General features: G+C 33.9%; 2 protein-coding genes across 4 annotated transcripts in view; one reads left to right on the forward strand and one right to left on the reverse strand.

Annotated features, from left to right (window-relative positions):
• The window catches only part of LOC110995515 (protein prickle), a 254,268-nt gene that overhangs the window by 126,205 nt on the left and 106,195 nt on the right, over window positions 1–21,868 (reverse strand). The window lies entirely within an intron of this gene.
• Window positions 5,960–8,180, forward strand: LOC110995517 (glucose dehydrogenase [FAD, quinone]-like). The gene is made up of 3 exons (XM_022262719.2): window positions 5,960–6,470; window positions 6,560–6,675; window positions 6,752–8,180. Exons 1-3 carry the CDS (start codon window positions 6,135–6,137, stop codon window positions 8,178–8,180), a joined length of 1,881 nt encoding a protein of 626 aa, XP_022118411.2. The 5' UTR covers window positions 5,960–6,134.

Below are 21,868 nucleotides of genomic sequence, written 5' to 3' on the forward strand. Positions count from 1 at the left end.
AAACATTATTATTACTGAAAGCAGAGAGCATGCAGTTTATTGTAAGAGGAAATATTTTATATAATATGCTGCTATTGCAAAACATGGGCGAAGAGTGCTAATGACAAATATTTTTTAGTTTAATTAGAATAATTCATTAACATGTGATGGTCGTAATTGCTTAGAAACATTTTGTGGTAAGAAAATTTGGTCATTTAAAAAGGCGACGGAGATTATTCCCAGTTCTTCTCGTTGTGCGTCCTTGATTTGAGATCTGGCAGTAAATTTAAATTTAGAAGGATTGTATAACATGGATATGCACAGCATTGTTCCACCATCAAAATTCCACAAATTAGTGGAATTTTATGTAGCTTAAATTCAAATTATTCGTGTTAATCCGGCATCGAAGTTAAAGCTAAATTGTCAAACGTCCTAAAACCTTTGGTCTTACTTCAAAGCTATATGTATAAGAAAAAGATAAAGTTCAGCAAGAAAAGGAATATTTTAACAGTTAACTCAACGGAATAATTAAACTATCCATAACCATCAAGTGAAGAATTTTATGCGCATTTCTGTTATATACCTCTAAATTGATAAATCACTTATTTACACATATAAGAGACAATTTAAACCTATATATATATATATATATATCTAGTTATTTCATGGTATTAGACTATTACACACAGGTTTATGCCTGGTTGATAAGCACGCGCTCTGTAACTTCGTTAACGACGCATTGCTATGCAATTTGTAACAGGCGAGAACAGAGAAACCACCTCAATGTTGCTAATCATTAATAAAATAAAGAAATCAGTCGCGCTTTTTAGGTCGGGCCTCAGAATTCTGTATCTGTTTCATGATCAATTTAATAGGCAGGTAGATAATCAGTCTCCAATGTCTGACACACGCCGTCAACTTTGTGTTTTCCTTGACCGTTTGACCATTCGGTTTGATTCATTCGGACCATCGGTTAATGCGCACGTAGAATGAAAGTTCATTAGTGCACAGCCGGGAATCGAACTTACGACCTCAGGGACACTGCTCCATGTGTTTTATATCAAACATTCAATTTATTTTCTCTTCAATAATGGAGGGGATCACAAAATTATTTATTGTTAAAAATTCTCACAGTACTACTGGAAATATTTCAGTCTAACATGTAATTAAACTGTACATAAATTAGAGGGGCTAATAAAACGTGTAATTACTCTTAGTTTCCCACTCAACACTATTTTAAATTGACATACATCCCACAAATTAGACAATGTGTTTTACTTGTGTCATGGAAAGAATTGAAACAAAAACATCACTATATAGTATAAAACAAAGTCGCTTTCTCTGTCCCTATGTCCCTTTGTATGCTTAAATCTTTGAAACTACGCAACGGATTTTGATGTGGTTTTTCAATAGATAGAGTGATTCAAGAGTAAGGTTTGGTCAAGGTAATGTATAAGATCCAATAAATAGTGGAGAATTACTGTTATTTTTGAGGTTTCTAATGTGAAGTCGTAAATAATTAAATTTTTTCCGCTTACATTGCAAACGCAGGCTGAACCCTACGAGTTTTATCAAAATAATGTACTAAGTGTCGGAGCTTTCCAGCGACGGAAATAACAATACAGAATAAAAACTATATACTATAATTTGTTATAAAGTACAGTCATGTAAATAAAATATTCTTTAGTAATATGAATGAACTAGAAAACGGTGAATAAGTCTTTCGTAAACACTGTATAGATAGGCTAAAGAAAAAAGTTACAACTTACTAAAGGAACACACAGGACAGAAGAAAACAAAATATGTCCACGTTTTTTTATATAGAACAGAGGGCAAACGAACAGGAGGCTCATCTGATGTTAAGTGATACGGCCGCCCATGGACACTCTCAATGCCAATCAAAAACAATCACAGAGGGGTCGATTTTTATTTAGTTTATTCCGTTTCTATCTTATGATTTGAGGCACAACTAATTAACGGAATTTTATGGGTGTACCGAATTCACACGGCTGACGATATATATTTTTTGGTATTATATATATGAAGTTTTTTGATTGGTAGATTTTTAATTAATTTCAAACATACAGAAATATTTTCTCTTCATTAGTACAGAATATCAAATAGTATGTTAGTATATATATGCATGTATACTAACATATTGTTTGATTACTATATCTTAATGGCTTAGTTAACAAAAACAGCTCCAGAAAGTTTTTTAGGTAAATCGACGTTAAAAAATCAATAAAATGCATAGGGGGATGTAGGATTATTTACAACCCTTGCTAAAATTCTTATACATTTCCAAGTCATAAATTTTTATCCTTTCCACCTAACCGCCATTATCTTTTTAGAACTAGCTATCAGTAGCGGTATTTCAAATACAAGTTACGGGCCTTCTAGAAAAGAGTCAGCAACACACTAGCCCCCGTTGCAGGTGCCAATGGGAGGCTTTTTTATTCAAAGTGACCCTCAAACTGCTCAGTACCTTCCTGTGCCATTAAATACTGCATATGTACCTTATAACACCCTCGTGAGACTGCTAGGTACCGCTAGACCCTGGGTATCGTGTCAACGGGGATCATCTATCACGAATTATCAACGGCCGTCATTACCTGATTCACAGGTAAGACTGCTTTCACACTTGAAAAGTTGAAATTAAAACGCGTAAGCTATTTTATTTACTGTGAAATCTGTTTAAAAAGAATCCATTTCTTTTTGTATTGAAGTGATATTACATTTTTAGGTCTAACTGTTACAATGACTAACTAACGGAATACGTTTTTTTTTGTTTTTTTTTCGTTGGGATTCGCATACCATCCCGCGGCACCGTTGTCTGGTGGTGAAGGGTTATGTGGGACTCGCTACTGTGCATTACACTAAAACTCCTTGGCGCAATTGCCCGAGACAGGACACGGTAACAGCGTAGACTTGTCCGCATCCAGCCATGCGATAAGCCTTTAAAACTCACGGTCTTCTGCTGCCGTTACTGTTAGTAGATAGTTAGCGCTCTCTCGTCTCTGAACGACCCAAGAGTCTTGTGAATTATAAGATAGCCACAAGACATTGTAACAATATCACTACACTAGACAGACTTCGTACACAAGTCATATTACAAAAAATATCGAATTGTATATGAAAACCTTTCTCGAATCCAATTGAAGACACAAAATTTCAATATACATATATTATATATTTTTTGTATATTTTCTGTTCGCGATGGAAGGCTGGTGATCACATTACTTGTAAGAAATAGCAGCAGCATGTAATTTAAGTAGTATTACTATATTATATAGATTAGGCGTCTGTGACGTCATTCCTGATTTTAGGATATAAATCTTTCTTAGTTATTTATTGTATTTATTTTTGATGTGTTGTTATTTAAAATATTTAATAAACAGTTATGTGAATGTGCCTTTACATGTTAATGATGTCTGGGAATGAATTTAATTTCGACTCCCGAACTCACGCGCATCTCGCATTATCTATTACATTTCCGCGTCTAAATCACTAATATCGGTTCGCTTATTTCACAATCCAAGTTGTTTATAAACAAATCACTGAAATGAATTGTAATTGAATTCTCTGATTCAGACAAGTGGAATCCAGGAATTTCCAGCTTCGATTCGCTTCCCACTCCTCATTTGCACGATTATGAGCATGTACCGTCACCAAATTCTCCAGATTTAGTCCGCAGCGACTTCTTACTGTTTCAGACCTCAAGAGAATGCACGCTGGATATACATTTTATGCTGATGAAGAGGTAGTTGCCAATCTGAAACCTATTTTGGGATTAAAGACAAATTGTATGTCTGTTATGTGAGCTCACGAAAGTGCTTACTATAATATGGAATAATCAAATAAAATTCTATTAAAAAAAACTATGTTAACCTGCGAACTTTTCAGCTCATCTATTAGTTTCTAGCACTCAAAACTAGATTTTATATGTCAGGCATAAAATATCACCGCGTGTCCTTAAACAAATGTGATTAATTAAAATCAAAGAAATTATTTGTCGGGTCTTGAATTGCATGTATTTTTTATATTTGATATATGATATTTTTTTTATACATATTTGATTATTTATTGAATTGATTATTATATTTTTCACATTTTAAACTTTAATTAAACCAATTTGCCTTTTGATTTATAGTCGGTATAAATTGTGATGTAATAATGTAAATTAAATTATCGCCGTAATTCTTTAATAATTCAATTGCCTTAAAAAATAGCAGGCGTTAATATTTTTCTTTAACATTGATCAAAATATCCTGTGCTGTGGCTTCTTAAATTCAAATTGTTTCTTTTTTACTCTTTAAATTTCAGATCGGCTTCGTATAATTTGAAATGTTCAGTAAGTGTCATACAAAACGAATTGTATATATTAACCGTTTGAAGTACGCCATAAACGCGTAGCATCTCAAATAGACGATAACTTTCAATTAAGGAGGGCTCATGAAATTTAACATTGGAATTGCCCAACCGCTACAATTATTCGAATTCAATACGAATCCACAAAATGTGCACATTCAAAGCCTGGCAATAACATTTTACGACATCACCACAGTCTGCCAGCGGCCGATAGCCGAACTAATAATATAAATTCAAGTTACATCAATTTGTCCTAGATGGCGCTGTTCTAAATACAATTAATGGCAAGGGTTAGGGGATATATTCATTTATTGCTTTTTATTTGGTCTGAGCGCGTTTCATTTATTTCATAACCATGTAATATGATCGTTTTCATTGTCTAGAATCGTTGCGCAGTAACAATTATAGCCCGTTTTATACTTATTGCCGTTTTAATGACTTGGCGTGCTGCGAGTGGCTGCGGCCCGCCCGGGGCTAATTCCTCAATTATTTTAATGAGTCAAATGGACGATCATATTGTTTTATAAGCAACGAAATTGTTATTACAAAATTTTATGTATGTTTAAAAATTTGGGTAGTACTGTCGCATTTAAATCCGTTTCATTGAATAAAAACTATAAAAACAAAATCAATACGTAGAAAGAAAACGTTGTAATAAAATAAATTATTAACTAAGGTGCTATTTTAATTATATTTTATAAGTTGATTATCTCTGGAGTTACTGTTTATTATTAATATAAATTTGTATCTTTGCTGCAAATAACAAAGTGACATATCTTTATCTACTAACATTTCATTTATATATAAATACATACTATATTAACAATAGGACATAATTAGTGAGCATTTTGTTACCAATAAAGTATTCAATTTATCGATCGAACTAAAAAATATTATTATTTATATGACAAATATATAATGAATGAATAAAATTTCTTATTAAAAAGCAAGATATGTGGCGTAGTCAATTACTTCAAAATTACTTGCGCTCTTATATTATTAGGTATAATTTTAGTTTCTCATGATTTTTGTCACGAATGGGATATCGCATCCTGTCTCTAATCATTTATAAATTTATCTTTAGCGGCTTTTATCTCTCAAATTTTTTGTGACAAAAATAAATTGCTTGATCGCGTCCACACCAATCATACATTACAGAGTTTATTTTAATTTTAATTGAAACCAACTCAACAAAAAACAAGGATACTATAATGATTCTATATATTATTCTAAATTATTTAGGATACGGCATTCATATGATATACTGGGGGTGAGAGAATATCATGCGTAATTATTCAACTGTTTAGTACCACATTGAAAAATATTGAATTCCCAAAGAATAAATGTTTCATCGGAATTTAAACTATAAAAACTCTTGGAACATTTACAATGCATCAACATTGTTGTTGTTTACAAACGAAAGAATATCAATCGCACAATCGTTCATAGCGTTTTGTCGCTGTGAACGTAACGATAGTTTTTGTAGTTGGCTTATTATTAATGCTGAATTCCTACATATTAAAACATAACAGTTAACTACGCAAGACTACTGTTTTAATTGATCATTAAAATAATAAATTAAAATATAATACATAAAAGAGATTCCATTGACTAGTTTTTACCTAAAATTGACCAAATTTTTATACGATATGAGAAGAAAGCGCCTAAGAGCTATCAATATTTTTATGTATCTGAAGTAAACTAAAGCAGTGAAGAATGAAAAGGTAATAACAGAGAAACAAGTATTTATTGAGTAAGTGATTGAAGAATATTTTGAATAAAATGCAATGACATCAGCTGGAAACATAACTGAAGACCTGTGTAAAATATGTGACGGAAGAATTGAATGTGCACCCACGGCTATACTACTAATCGCGTTAGTTCATACTCTATACGGGCATTTAGGGCCCGAAATAGATTATTTTGGAAATAATAAAGAGGAACTCACGGGTTCTCAACAAAAATTAAAAGTTTTACCAAAACATCGGTATAAATATGTAGAAAATGAGGAGCGAAGCGAGAATTCCGACATAGCTGATGAAGAGTTTGACTTTATAGTGATCGGTGGTGGCACAGCCGGTTGTGTAGTTGCCAGCCGACTTTCCGAAAACAGGAAGTGGAAGGTATGTAAAACGTAATGTAAGTCAATATAAAAATAGTTATGAATTAACTCAGATTTAATATCAACTGACAAACTTTTGTTTCATCATAGACACTGCTTATAGAAGCTGGAGTTGAAGAACCTAAAATGACACTGATTCCTGCACTCACAAGTGAATTTCAAGGTTCATCACTTGACTGGCAATACGCAATGAGACCCAAAAAGGGGTAGGTTTCAAATTAATATATATCAAATAAGTACATTGTTTTATTATATCTTCTTAAACAACTTATTGTATTTAAGATTTTGTCAGAACCGTATGGAAAAAGGCTGCGAAATAATACAGGGTAAGGTTCTTGGCGGAACATCGTCAATTAACGAAATGGCCTACATAAGGGGCAGCCCTGCAGATTACGATGAGTGGGCACTTAATGGCAATGAAGGGTGGAGCTTTGCGCAAGTACTACCTTACTTTAAATACTCTGAGGGGAATTACGACAAAGACATATCGAAAAACAAATTCTTCCACTCGACTCAAGGACCTTTAGATGTAGGACGTTATCCTTATGTAGACGATAATGTGGACGTTTTACTTAGCGCGTTTAATGAGATGGGATATAACTATACAGATATCAATGGAAGGACACAAATTGGGTTTATGAGGATACAGACTATGTCTTATTTTGGTGAAAGAGTGAGCACGTACACAGCCTTTATAGAACCTATACGTAAGCTTAGAAGTAACATCGTAATTTTGACAGAAGCATTAGTCACTAAAATAATTTTTGAAGACTACAGAGATAGTTTAAAAGCTGTTGGTGTAGAATATATTAGAAATGGAACGAAATTTAAGGTTAAGGCTTCTAAAGAAGTAATTTTAAGTGCCGGTGCTATTAACTCACCTAAGTTGCTTATGCAATCTGGAATAGGTCCTAGAGACTACTTAGAATATTTAAAAATACCGGTGTTGTATGATTTACCGGTTGGCGCCAACTTTCAAGATCATTTAGCAGTTTGTTTACCAATTATTAAACTCACTAGGACTGCGACAACCACAAAATTTACAGAAAAATTAAAAGACATTACAACATATTACACAAAAGGGCTTGGACCGTTGTCGGCAAACTACCAGGTTGTAGCTTTTATGGAGTCAAGTATATCAGAGATATTGGGAACACCAGATATTGAGTTTCGATTTAGAGGTCACGATTCAAATATGTATTATAATAAAATGGATATGTGCATTTCTCTATTAACACCTAAAAGCAAAGGTCAAATAATACTAAATGCAACAGATCCAGTCTTTGGTACACCTTTAATATACCCCAATTTCCTTAAAGATCCGTCCGATGCAAAGAAGTTATTAGAAGGTATACAAGAAGTAGTTAAACTGTTTGATACAGATGTATTTAAAACAGCTGAATACGAGTTTGACCCGAAACCAATTCTAAACAATGAATGTAGGAATCACGAACGAGTTTCTGAAGAATTTTGGTCATGTATCATAAGACAATTTTCAATGCCCCTTCAAAATTTCGCAGGAACATGTAAAATGGGGCCTCCCAAAGATCCTGAGTCAGTCGTAGATAATAGTTTACGAGTATATGGCACAACAAATTTCAGAGTAGTAGATGCATCAATAATGCCGAAAATAACTAGAGGATCGACTTCAGCACCAGTAATAATGATAGCGGAAAAGGCTAGTGATTTAATAAAAAGTGTTTGGTATTAAACTAGGTATTTTATTTACAATTTTACTTAATATAACGCATAATTATTGTTTTTGAAGTCACCGTCTGCCATAGTAGTTTGAATTACCATTATTTTCTTTCCAGTCTTTTAATATTAATTTTGCTCCTTTCTCAGCAATCATAATAGTTGGTGCATAAATTCCTCCTCTTACATGAGTAGGCATAACTGAGGCATCCATTATTCTCAGCCTTTCCAATCCATGTACTCTTAGATTAAATGTAACTACAGAATTTGTACTATTATAACCCATTCGACAAGTACCGATTGGATTACTCATTGCTTTAGTGTAATGTCGTGCAATGCAATTCCACTGATCCCGATTGTGTAACCTATCACAAGGAAATAAATCAATAGGTGCTAGTTTAATCTCTGCCCTCTTCATTTCATTGGTATTTAATAGCTGAAGCGCGACATCAATACTATCTACTATGGCATCCAAATCTTGTGAATCTTTAAGTAAATTGGCTTGTATAACAGGCCGACCATACTTAGGATTCCTTTTATTTAAAGTAATTTTCCCCACACTTTTAGGTTTTAAAAGCACTGGATTTACAAGTACTAAATTATAGTAAGCCAACGGCATATTCGTTTCTTCTGCAGTGTGTATACTTATATTCGTCAACATAAACTTGTCGCTTCTAACATAGTTGCCTTCCAAAGACAGCTCCACATCTGGGGCAACTTTATTTTCAAATAATTGAATAAAAGCGGATATTTGGTTTATTCCACGTGAAGCTAACGGTCCATTTCGGTTTTGAAACCAAGTTTTAAAATCTTCAATAATTTCTGGCTGACTAACGGTTGCGACTTCCCCCATTGTAAATGCTAATCCACCCGTAGATACCTGATCTTGGTAATTAAGACCCACAGGTAGGTTAATTAATGTTGTAATATTATGTTTAGCCAATTCATCTTTAGGTCCAATGCCAGATAAATGTAATATCCTGACATTGTTCACAGCGCCAGCAGTCAATATTATCTCTCTTTTAGCATAAGCTGACAGTTCCTTTCCCTTCTCCACTTCATACCAAACCCCTTCAACTATTTTTTCCTGTGGGTCGATCATAATCTTAGTGACTGTTACACCAGTTTTGATTGTGAGATTTTTTCTATGCCTTACAGGTTTCAAGAATGCGGTATTTGTGCTAAGCCTTGTATTATTGGAAATAGTGAACTGATTATTAACAACAGCTTCTGCAATATTGGTGTTTATGTCCATTGCTCTTAAGCCAATTTCCCCAAAAGCACCCATAAAAACTTCCATATATCGGTCGGTGTGTTTGAACTTTTGGACATGCATTTCACCTCCACGCGCATGATAGTGAGAGTTCATTAAGACGTCATAGTCACCTGAAACATTTTACAAAGAACGTTTCATGGCAAATTGTAATCATAATACTTTTCTAAACTACTCCATCTACTATTATACTAAATATGGTACTAAAAATAAACATAATACATTTATTTAAAATACATTATTGATATGTCTGAAAATAAACAAACGAAAAGAAACTGATAAACAAATGCAGATGACATCTATATTCTGATTTCAAATTCATTTATTTTTACTAAAAACCAAAGAATAATAAAACATGGTTGTTCATGTACTAACCATTGTCTTCGGAAGTTTTGAAATGTTCCAATAAATTTTCAAATTTCCACTCCAACGATCCGATTTCTCCATTTGTATGCCACGAGTCGTAATCTTTCTTACAGCCTCTTGTATACTTCATATCATTTGTCACACTGGACCCTCCCAACACTTTGCCAGTTTTTACTTCACAGCTTCCTCCTGGACGAGATAAGCACGAATAGGCGTTACGTTCAGTTCTATAGTTCCACAATATTGGCCTGAAGTCTTTTGTTGGTACTCCTGGTATATCATAGTCTATATTTTCTTCCTCTCCAGCTTCAAGAACTAATATCTGAAATATATAAATCAATACAATTTTGCGGAAGTAAATAATTCGTATAAGGATACGTCTTTTACTGTGAATGAAGTGTTAGCGATATTTTAATAAAATTACTTGTTTCGGCTACTTTTTTTTCCAGAATGATTGTATATGTATGTATATGTATGGTTAACAGTATAATAGTCACTAGTTTACTGATACGAATACATTAAAAAAAATATTATATTTTACCTTCCACTCCGGTATGGCAGAGAGCCTATTGGCGAGGACACAGCCAGCAGTACCTCCTCCAACAATAATGAAGTCATACACACTGTTCCTTACATCTTTCTCATCAGCTCGAGTCCTGGTAGCCTTGCTGAAGAGATCTCCTTTTGCCAGAGACAGACATATCACGAGCAAATACGAATATCTACAACCATTTTATTTCCATAACAATTGTATATATTTAATATTATTAAATACATCTTAAATTGATGCTCTTCCAAATAAGGAATCATTAATTCAGATAAATCAGTTTGATCAGTACAGATATTTTTGAATATTTCGTAAACATTGCCGACGTCATGGGATATTCTAATGTTGAAATAATTTGGAATTGTTCAAATAATTATAAATTTATTCGTTACGTACAAATCTTAATTTTAACAATTATTATAAAGTATTGCAAACCTCAGTAACATTTTCGCAGTTCACACCGACACTGAAAATAAGACTAAACGATAGTGGAAACCAAAAGTTGGTGGAAGTCACGGTTGACTGACCACCGCTGGTAAGGATATGTTGTAATCAAGGATTAAATACAAATCATGTTATATAATTGGCATTTGTCGGCTTTCTCGGAAGATATTGTTACGGTACACGCAACGATAACCTCCAAAACGAAACTAAAAAAATATGCTAGAATAAACTAGATAAAGATAGAAGAAGATATGTCTAAAAGGAAATTTGGACTGGCGCAATAAAATTTATGGATACAGTATACCTACATCTATAGAATTCATAAAATGTATACGAATTTATTTAATACAGAAGTACAAACATTATGTTTACAGAATATGCCAATACGATAATGTCGATAAAAAATAAAATAAAATATAACAAAGTAAATATTATGTTCTTAAGCATATAACATTCACAATAATTTCGCCACTTTGAATTCACTCTGCGAACATAAAAATCTATCGATAGTATCGCAGACAGGATTCAGTGGGTACCGTCTTTGATAACCGGGATCTATATATTTAATTTAAAAACGTAGGTTTAGGTACATTTTACAGCGAACGAAATCCTGACATGGTCTATCCGTCTCTGTTATTCAGTCCACCTGTGCATGTACACTGAAACCCTTGGAACAGGCATGTATAATAATTATCTTGTCTTATTACATTTCCTTAAAATCCCCATAAAATGGATCCGAGCGAGCCTAAAAGCCACTAAGATATTACTGAGGAGATAAGAGCCATTCAGGAAATTAAACTGACCACAAGTTTATGGCTTCAACCTATTTGTTGTTTAGATATTTCGAATTCTCTAGGGAATTTTAAGAAATATCTTGGTCGTTTTTTTAAGATGGGATATTGGGAATGGATGGGATTTTCTACGAAATATGGACTTGTAGTTTTATTTGCTTTCTTAAACTGAGTTATAAGAGCTAACCTACTTCTGTGATGGGTTCGATTGCCGATGAAATACAAAATTATTTCCGTATCGAATTACATCACATTCTTTCCTCACAAACAATAAAAAAACAGAAATGATCACATGGCTTGTTTTGGTTTCAAAGGGATTTCAAACCCCGTATTTTATAAAATACTAATAAAAGTTTATTTAACATTTTTTTAACTTAATATGAATATGATGTCTTACAACTCCGCGATATTAGCAATATTATTTAGTTGTATTAGCGCCATCTAGTATTACTTTGATGAACCTTCATCAGGTTACAATCGACCGCAAGAAAACAGTTCTACAAATATTCCCTTCACTCGTACTAGATGGCGCTAGACTTTCCATATTATGAATCAAACAAAATTATTTTAAGTTAAAATTTACCAGAGTTTTAAAACGTATTATTAAAAGCTGAAGGAACAGAATATTTATATCATAGATCAGCCTTATGTGTTAGTCCAAAATAATTATAGTTTCGGCGTTTTTCGGATCAACCCCTATGAAATAAGTCAGTACTTATAAGAACGATTTTGCAGTATTTGGTACAACACTACTATTAATTTATTAGAAAAATGATTAACGTAGGGCTGTTCCCGGCAATATATTTACTAGTCAGTAGGGTAGCCAATAATAACGTGAGCGTAGATCATAAATCAGCTGTTATCAACCCTGCAAAAGTTATAGGATTTCCTGGCCGCACTTGCTGCGTTGACTTTTAAACTTGTTATGTTTTGCAGAAATAGAATTTTACTTATAGAATTGATTTTATATAATAGTTAAACAATATTTATATCGTTTTAAAAAGCCTTCAATGAGTGATATCATATTTTCTTTATTATGATATATATATTATATTATATTATAGATATTATAAACAGTATTGGACTAGTGGCTTCAACGTGCGAATCTCATCTCGTGAAACAGATGCGCCATTGATTTGTTTTTATTTGACTAGCGGCTCTTTACCCTTGGAGCGTGTGTTCGAATCGCGGCTGCACCAATGGACTTTTCTTTCTTTGCATTTAACATTCGCTTGTACGGTCAAGAATCGGATTATCAGGAAACTGTCAAGCCCAAAAATCTACGTGTCACACTATCTTACGGTCAATTGTCAAAATGGACAAAATATAAACAAAATCACAGTACTCTCAAAATCTAATCAAAATCATCAAAATCTACAATGTGTTCTGAGTTTGAAACTTACCTCTTCTATAACGGCTTGACCACAGTGGCTCTCTCGGCAATGATGCTGCCGACGAACTTGCGAGAAGAGGCTCCGGAATGACGCCGGATGGCCCGTATCCGCTCCTTCCCTTGCCCTTCTCGCTAGTTCGAACGTGGATTATCCGGAAATCCGTCGAAATCCAGAATCAACGATGGTCGCATAGTTCAGACTGCAGGCAGTCCAAAATGGCGGTGAACCCACAACTGACTAAGCGACTTCTAAACCTAAACAGAACCGATCTCAAAACAATGATAGGGACAATAACGGGCCATTGTCTCCTTAATAAACATCTATTTGTCCTAGGCGCGACAGACAGCCCCATGTGCAGAGGCTATTTCAGTGCAGAGGAATCAGTCACCCACGTAGTCCTGGAATGCGAGGCTGTGGCTAAACAACGTAAAGAAATCCTCGGAACAGTGAGGTCGCTCCGAGAAGCCTGTGAAGTGCCCAGGAGACTTCTGTGCTTCTGGAAGGAGCTGGGCTGGCTTAAGTAGCCAGGGCTTTACGCAAAACGGACCAATTACGAGTCTAGTTGCGGAAACTGAGTCCACCTACCTTAACCTTAACCTTTAACGGCTTGACCAATTATATATATAAACTAGCGGATCCGACAGACGTTGTCCTGTCTACACGTCTTTAATTTCAAAATTTCAATTTTTAATAAGCCATTTTGATGAAAATTATTATTCAAATGTTATGACAATATCTAACGATCCAGCACATGGTCACACACGATATAACACAATGATAACAAAACTTTTTTTAAATTTCGGGACAGACTAAAATTAAAATTCGAATATTATTTAAAATTTGACACTGCGATGGTAGCGCCGTCTGTCGGATCCAATGTAAAACATTCCAAAATCAACAACAACTAATAAATTGAAAATTAATTAAAAAAACATTGTACAGCGGACAAAATTGTGAATCTAAACCATTCCCAGATCCCCTTGAACACACACAAAAAATTTCGTCTAAATCGGTCCAGTCGTTCAGGAGGAGTTCAGTCACATACACACGCACACAAGAAATATATATATTAAGATTGTTTTTGTCTATTCGGTAGATCCGAGAATTATTCGTATATTTACATAGGTATGTGTGATAAGAGTCGCTCACAAAATATTTAGAAATTTATTATTATTTCGCATTTAAAATACACACATCCTTTTATTTTTACTTAACTCCAACAAACCCCCATTTTTCATAGTGATATTAGTATAGCAAAGCGATTTCTGAGTCAGGTAGTTTATAGATTTTGTCTAAAAACTTGTAAATAACATATTAAATTCTACGAAACAAAATTTGAACTAAGTATACTCAAACTCAAAATAACTTTATTCATATAGGTAACCAAGTACACTTATGAACAGATGTTAAATTGATTCTAAAGTAACATTAACTACTAGGTCGCCAGTCGAAGACGTAGAGCGGGCAAGACCTGGCAAGAAACATTCCGCCAAGTTTAATCGCCAAGTTTTGAGTCATACAAATTGTTTGAACTTGAGAAAATCAATTCCAAGGCTAATCCTTGGATCATTACCCTATATATATAACACATGTATATATACCCTATATATACATATGTTATACTTACTAGTTGCTACGTTTTATTTAGTACATATTTCTTTACAAATTTTGGTGCTAAAAGAAATAATTTTTCAATATTTATCAAACATAAAAATACCTTTGTTTACTGTTCTCGTCGAACTATATATTAACTAGCGTAGTTAAATGTGCCAATACAGTCAATATAAAACCGATAAACATTAATACAGCAATAATGTACTATAAAATGTACATTAAACAGACGCTTTGGAGTTCGGCCAAACTGCCACAGATTGACGGTCCATCCAGACTCCCGCAACCAGGCACTTTGAAATGAAATATTATCTATAAACGGGTGGCTGTGATCTGCACCTGCATCAAAGACTGCTTTCAGTATTAAAGATTCCTTAACATATTGAATGCTTAACCAATGAATACAATTTAATAGCCGGAAACCAAAAACCTAAATTTGAATCTTTGAAAATATGTATGAATTTTACTATAGGGATATTTGTCCTTTCTAAAGTAATATAAAGGACAGGAGGCTTATCTGGACGGCTACACACGGACGGCTACACGCATTGTAGTGTTGCCCAAATGCAAGACCAAGACGAGACTTAGACCAGTCTTGGTATTGGTCTTGCGTCAATACACCTGGTCTTGGTCTTGGTATTGGTATTGCGCTCTCAGTCTTGGTCTTGGTCTTGATCTTGCAGCAAGAGTCTCGCAAGTCTCGCAAGACTTGTAAATACCTATTAGCCTATTGCTATTTATTCGTCACTCATGTCAAATTGTAAACATTCACTCCGAAAGCAATAAGACTTTAGAGTATCTAGCTAGGTAAATGGGCGAGAATAATAAATAAGATAGACTCGAAGCGAATCTCCATTGGAAATGACTGAAATTGAAATAAAAACTCATGTTCATAAGCACACAAGCCGAAGACCGACAAAGAAAAATGCGGAATTCTTTGATAGATAGAATAAATCTTTGAAAGATTAAAAAACAGAAGTATCAGAATCAAAATCAAATAGGTTTTGTGCCTACGCAAAAATAAAGTGTAGATAATTATGCAAATAATATTGTTTATTATGTTCCTTTTTTATTGGAACTATACGTTGCCTGCTGTTTTTATGGAGGTTACTAGCTACTAGAGTAGATACGATAGAAGTTGATAAACCGACACTGCAAATCTCGATTTTTGGAAATGTGTGATTTTAAAACCAAATGCGTAAAGCAATATGACGTCGCTCATATTTGGAGTTTTTCCACGTTTCAAATTTGTTTAAATCACCCACTATCGAGACAGCGTGTCAAATGCTGTGATACACTTGTTGAAAACCGCGGCGTCTTTGTCGGTAAATTATCAAATATGTAGGTATATAATACACCGACCGACCAACAGTTTATTCGCAGAACATCACATTTTCCCAATCAACCTTGAACCTTATTTCTCTAGTGATAAAGTTGAAAATTTGATAACGCCCAAATCTCAGTTTGTCCTAACTGCAAGACGCAAGAGTATTGCAGGCTTAAGTATTGTCTTGCTCAAGTCTTGCAGGCTTCAGTCTTGGTATTGGTCTTGCTACGATAAGGTGGTCTTGGTATTGGTATTGGTCTTGCAAAAATGCAAGAACAAGACCAAGACTGCAAGACCAAGACCGATTTTGGGCAACACTAACGCATTGCCAGAAGGTTCGCAAGTGCATTGCAGGCCTTTAAGAATAAGCTATGTTTTATAAGACAGACAGGTTTCACATAGTAGTGGTTATAATTACCTTGACACCTGAATTAGGTGTCACCATGAAAAAAGTGCGTCCGGACAAAGTACACATGCCAGTAGTGATACTTCTTGTAAATTAATTATTACTAAGGTAAAAGCCGCAATAGACGATCTTGTACCAGTATATGATCACTCCATGTATTTGTATATTCACACTGTTTACATACTAATGAAAATATAAATAAATAATCTGCGTTTACTGCACAAGACGTTATGCAACAGAATTGCCAACAAAAAATCTAACATGTAACTAAACGAATAAATCAACCAATAGCGTATTTTTTCTTGATCTCCCTGTCTCACTCTCTCTCAATCAGTCTTAATCGCTCTCTACCCTTTCTTCGACAAAAACGCTGCACATCTTCGTGACGTTTCATCTGTAAAAACCCTTATGCGCCTAAAAGAGTTCATTCTATGACAAAAATATATAAGTTCGTTTTTGCGTTAACCTAAACTGAAAATGTATTGTTTACAATGTGAATAGTAATATCACAGATACAACTTATATATGGGCTTTATATTTTGTCGTAGATACGTGTGTCTGGTCCAAGCTGGTCATTAGTCGTAGACCCGGGTGAATCCCGGATAAGATCGGGCCAGCACTGATAAGCCGCGCCTTAAGACAATTGGAGATATAAAATCAACAGACTTCCCTGGCTTTCATTTATTAAAGAGGGTTCATATGCCATTGTATACGTAATGTACTCAATAATATGTACTTAATATATATATATATATATATAATATGTACGTAATATATATATATGCTATAACGAGATGTATACAAGATATATACTTCTTGTATATACGAGTAATACAGTTCCAGCTTCATGCAACAATATATCTGTGGCCATAATTAATTTACGGGACAAGCAATTTAATTTTTAAGAAATATATACATATATAATTTATGATATCAACCTACGTTGTTTGTAAGAAAAATAATCTAAATTTGTATACAAAAGTGAGTCCCACAGATAGTGATACATTCAGATTGATTAATTATAGAAATAGGCATGCAAATGTCATAATAATAGTTAAGATATTTATTACATAAATTTATATTTGTTGTCAAAACTTCTGGTCTGAATACTTTCTCACACAAAGGCACCGCCTTTAATAATTTAATCACATTCCCCTTGTAAGTATTATACGGCAGTGATCTTTAACTTCTCGGAAGGTGATTAAATAAATTAATGAACGCATAGAAGTTTTTAAATACCTACATAAAAAATATTATTTGCACATAAAGGAAAATATACTTTAACACAATATATACGCAAAAAAACGTCATCACTTCGAAAAAAATAATACATTATTATATTTTACACTCACACAACTGATTTTCAACTACATATAGGCTGCAATGTTTTTATTTACTTTGTAACGTCTACGTATACAAGATCTATACAACGTCTTAAGGGACAGCCAGACAAATCACGTCCGATCATTCAGAGCGATAAAGCGCTGTTACACAGCTGTCACGATTGGAGTTTGGGACGTTCGGGGCACGGATTTTGGGACGCGGGATTAACCCGGGATTATTGCCCTCAGGTGTTGCGCATTCAGAGCAATTTATGCCTCTCAATAAAATGACTATTACTTCGAATGCTTCATTGAAATACGGATAGTGTGAAGCATTTCTACTAAAAGATTTAGCGAAAATATAATAAATATTTATTTCTTGTAATAGTTTGTGATCGTTACTTAACTGAGGACACTTTGGAAGAACAAAGCCTAAATCATTATGGTTTCTAGACATAAAACAAATAGTAGTATTGAAAATGTACAAAATATTCAGTAATATACTCCTGTTCATTTCTTTTTAAAGAGAGAGTTTTCACTCAGAGGGAATAAGAAGATATTTAAAGCTTGTATAGAATAGAATATAGTAAGAATTTAATTACTATTATTAATTAATAAATCGGCTATGTTTCAAAAAACATTGTGAAGTATTTGTCAAATAGAAGAATAATACAGTGATTTTTTTTTTAATTAGCGTTCGAATGTAAAAATATATAAAAAAATGGTCATACCAACTTGCAGATTGGAGGATCAGGAAACTTACCTGGAACATAAAAAAAAGTTATATACTTTCCCAACACAGAAAATCATTAATTCGACATGCATTTAAGCGAAGCACCAAGTAATTTGTGGTCACGCTGTATATTGGGGAGGTAACTAATTCACCACACATTTCCAATTTGCCGGACTTTTAATGAAATAACCGGTGACCATATATCAGGGAGAGTTGGACGAGGTCCAATTCGCGACGGGATGTCACCCGCCCGGATCAAACGCGCGACCCTCTGATTTATTGCAGGATCACTGCGTACCATATTTATACTATTGCCAGTAATAAATAAGATATAATGATGGTAAACATTGAAAAAAACGAGATATATTATTAATGACATTTGTACGGTTTTTTTATAATTAATCAATCCCAATGTACCACTTTCTTTGCAAATAAACAGTTTATACAAATAAAAGTTATTCTTAAAAGAGCGCGAATCCTTATATGAAATAGCGAGGTTATAAACCCAAAGACGGTAACTTGATAATTGCCTACTTATATAAAAATGATCAAAATATAAAAGCAATGGAAATAATTAAGGAATTTCTGAAGAACAAAGAAAGAACTGTAGTAATTCAGACTTTCCTGTATAGCACTGTATCCCGGACAATACGAGCATCTGAAAGGATAAAATAGATTCTCTGGAAATGTGTTTGAGGCTGCTGCTCAGGATTCCCTGGACAGCTTAGGAAACAAACCTTCAAGAAAAGAGCGTACCAATTCTTAAAAGGCTGGCAACGCACTCGCGAGCCCTGTGACGTTGAGAGTGTCCATGGGCGGCGGTATCACTTAACTGCTTACTTTGCCCCCTGTTCTATAAACGAAAAAAAAACCAGTCGATACTAAGATCTGAGTAAAAAGCCGTATAAAGCAACGAAGCAGACGCATTATTTGCTTTTCAAAGTTTACGAGATAAGCTCAGATTTGCGTTGATATATGAGCTTTCATGTTAATGAAGACTAATCTTTGCCTCACGCCGCGGCCGCATATCTCAGCACACTCTGTTAATGGCGGCTGTTTTCCATTGTGTTGTACGTTACGGTATTAAATTAAACTCCGTTTGATTATATTTCAATAGAAGTATATTAATGGTTGTAAAGGCGAACTTATTTCATGGTTCGCATCGACGTTTAGTAAATAAAAATTGTGATAAAAATAAAAACTGTGATATTTTAAAAAACACTGGGCTAAGACATAAAATAATTATTTAATAAAATACTATGATAAAAAGTTTTTATATAATAACAATGCGTGGTTTAATGCTGGCAGCATTTACGTCTCCGGTACTGTCTGCGCCTGTGCAACTGAACCAAACGGCCCAAGAGTCTGTACCCTTGAGGGAACAAAATCAGTTTTTGCTATTATTTTTTTTTTTTTCGTTTGCTCTACGGATGCGCCAGCTACCCCTTATTTTAGACATAGCATTTACAGACTTGTGTGGTATGTGCTAAATGATAAATCTTATTCAGACATTGGTAAATTGTATTAATTAATCTCGTCCCGGATGCGAAGATGGAATTGTTCATAGCCGCGGGGCACATAGCGCGGTATTTAAGTAAATGTAGCTCTAAACACATTGTCGTGTCACGCTGATACACGCAATTATACGTGTCACGTGACAAAAAGCCTTTGTTCTAGCCCGACGTTAATTTGCAAGGAAAATGTAATTGGTTTACGACTCACAGCCAACATTAAATTTATTTTTCCACTTGAACGTATGGCACTCGACAATTTTCCGTGAAATAAGATATGTAATTAATAATTTGTTATTGTACTATATTGTATCGAAAAAATATTTATCAAAATGTATACTGTAATACAATACACTTATAAACAATAATGCGAGTGAAATAACACAACTTTTGCGTTCTTGTGATTCGATTTAGGAAAGTTATACCACTGAGCCCCACAACAGTCCCTTACAATCTGGAAGACATCGCAACTATCTTGTAGTTTACTAAGTTGATATGATTTTACATTGTTATTTCCAATATTTGTAACGAATAAACTCAAATACTGATCACAAAAAAACGTTCATTACATACAGCAGCCAGTAGACTTTTAAATGTATATTTAAATTTATATGTAAAAAATGTTAGGCGTATATGTATATTTTATGTAACGGCAGGAAAACGGGCCTGATGTGAAGTGATACCGCCGCCCATGAACACTTACATTGGCAAGGGCATGAGATCCGACCTTTTAAGAAATGGTATGTATAGTGTACGTATTAGCAAACTGCACTTAGATAATGAAATATATGTTTACACCAAGAGAGCTAATATGACTGACGGAGCCATACGGCTAGCATTAGAGCTGCGATTTTCTCTATCAGGCAGGTGATGGTTAAGGGCTTAAAGAAGGCTTCACCACTATGAGAGGAAATGAGCAATTAATAAGAGAATATAATCATTACATCTATTCACATATAAGTTATGTGAGATGAAGGCGTATCGCGCACCTTTTCATCTTTAAAATTTGGAACAATCACTTGAATTGTGTCAACAGTTGGTCAATGTTTCATATTATTAAAGTCTAGTCGGGCAATTCCGGATCATTCCCTAGTGTTTTTATGGATCCTAAGCACTATTCAAAGTTCCTTATTAATGTCTTTGGAACTGGGGACGCTAGTCTCATCAAGGAGGTACAGAAATGGTATTACATTGTATTGTAAAATCATTACTTAGATTAAATAGATATGAACCTAATTTGAATGTTGAATTATTTATTGATCGTCGTCTTTGGCTTCTACGGTCAGAGTTTCATTGAACTCAGGTTTACATACTGTGCACATTGAAGCTTAATAAATGTAATGTTATATGGACATAATCTTAAGATTTACAAAAATATATATAAAAAAGTGCGTGCGTACAAAGTACACACATCAGGAGTGATACTTCTTTGGCAAACTAATTTTTTTTTAAATTCCGATTCGTAATTTCAGATTTCAATCAATTATTTTGCATAAAATACTAATATAAAATAAATACTCTTTACGATATTTTAATTTTAAAATAGAATTTATATAAGGTAATTCGATCTTCTAGCTCTCTCCCCTAATCGGTCTCAATCGCTCTCTCCCTTTTCTACGATAAAAACGCTGCACATCTTCGTGACGTTGCGTAAACATTTAGTCTCATTTGCGTAAAGCAGTTTTACTTTAATAAATTCAAACGTTCTAAGTCACTTAATATACTACCGTCGCTCTGTAAACATAGATATAGTAAATCAAAATCCAATTATATTTTACAAAGGCACAGTGGGTAAACAAAATAAGTAAACATTGAATTCCCATAAGTTATTCTATAGTCTCGTATTTCTTAAGAAATCAAGTAAATGAGGAAATGTTATTTTCTACTATTACCAATTCTAGGTTCTTACAACATACAAGAGGTGCTGAAAATTGATGTATTTATTAAAAAAAAGAGGAAAGAAAGTACTGTATTATATA

This window comes from Pieris rapae, chromosome 13 (genome assembly GCF_905147795.1).
Source record: "Pieris rapae chromosome 13, ilPieRapa1.1, whole genome shotgun sequence".
Taxonomy (NCBI): Eukaryota; Metazoa; Arthropoda; class Insecta; order Lepidoptera; family Pieridae; genus Pieris; species Pieris rapae.

Bases quoted from the DNA above. Each gene is read 5' to 3' on its own strand.
- LOC110995517 (XM_022262719.2), top strand. From the start codon at position 6,135: ATGACATCAGCTGGAAACATAACTGAAGACCTGTGTAAAATATGTGAC. The intron at 6,471-6,559 runs GTATGTAAAACG...GTTTCATCATAG, and splicing joins CCGAAAACAGGAAGTGGAAG to ACACTGCTTATAGAAGCTGG. The intron at 6,676-6,751 runs GTAGGTTTCAAA...ATTGTATTTAAG, and splicing joins GCAATGAGACCCAAAAAGGG to ATTTTGTCAGAACCGTATGG.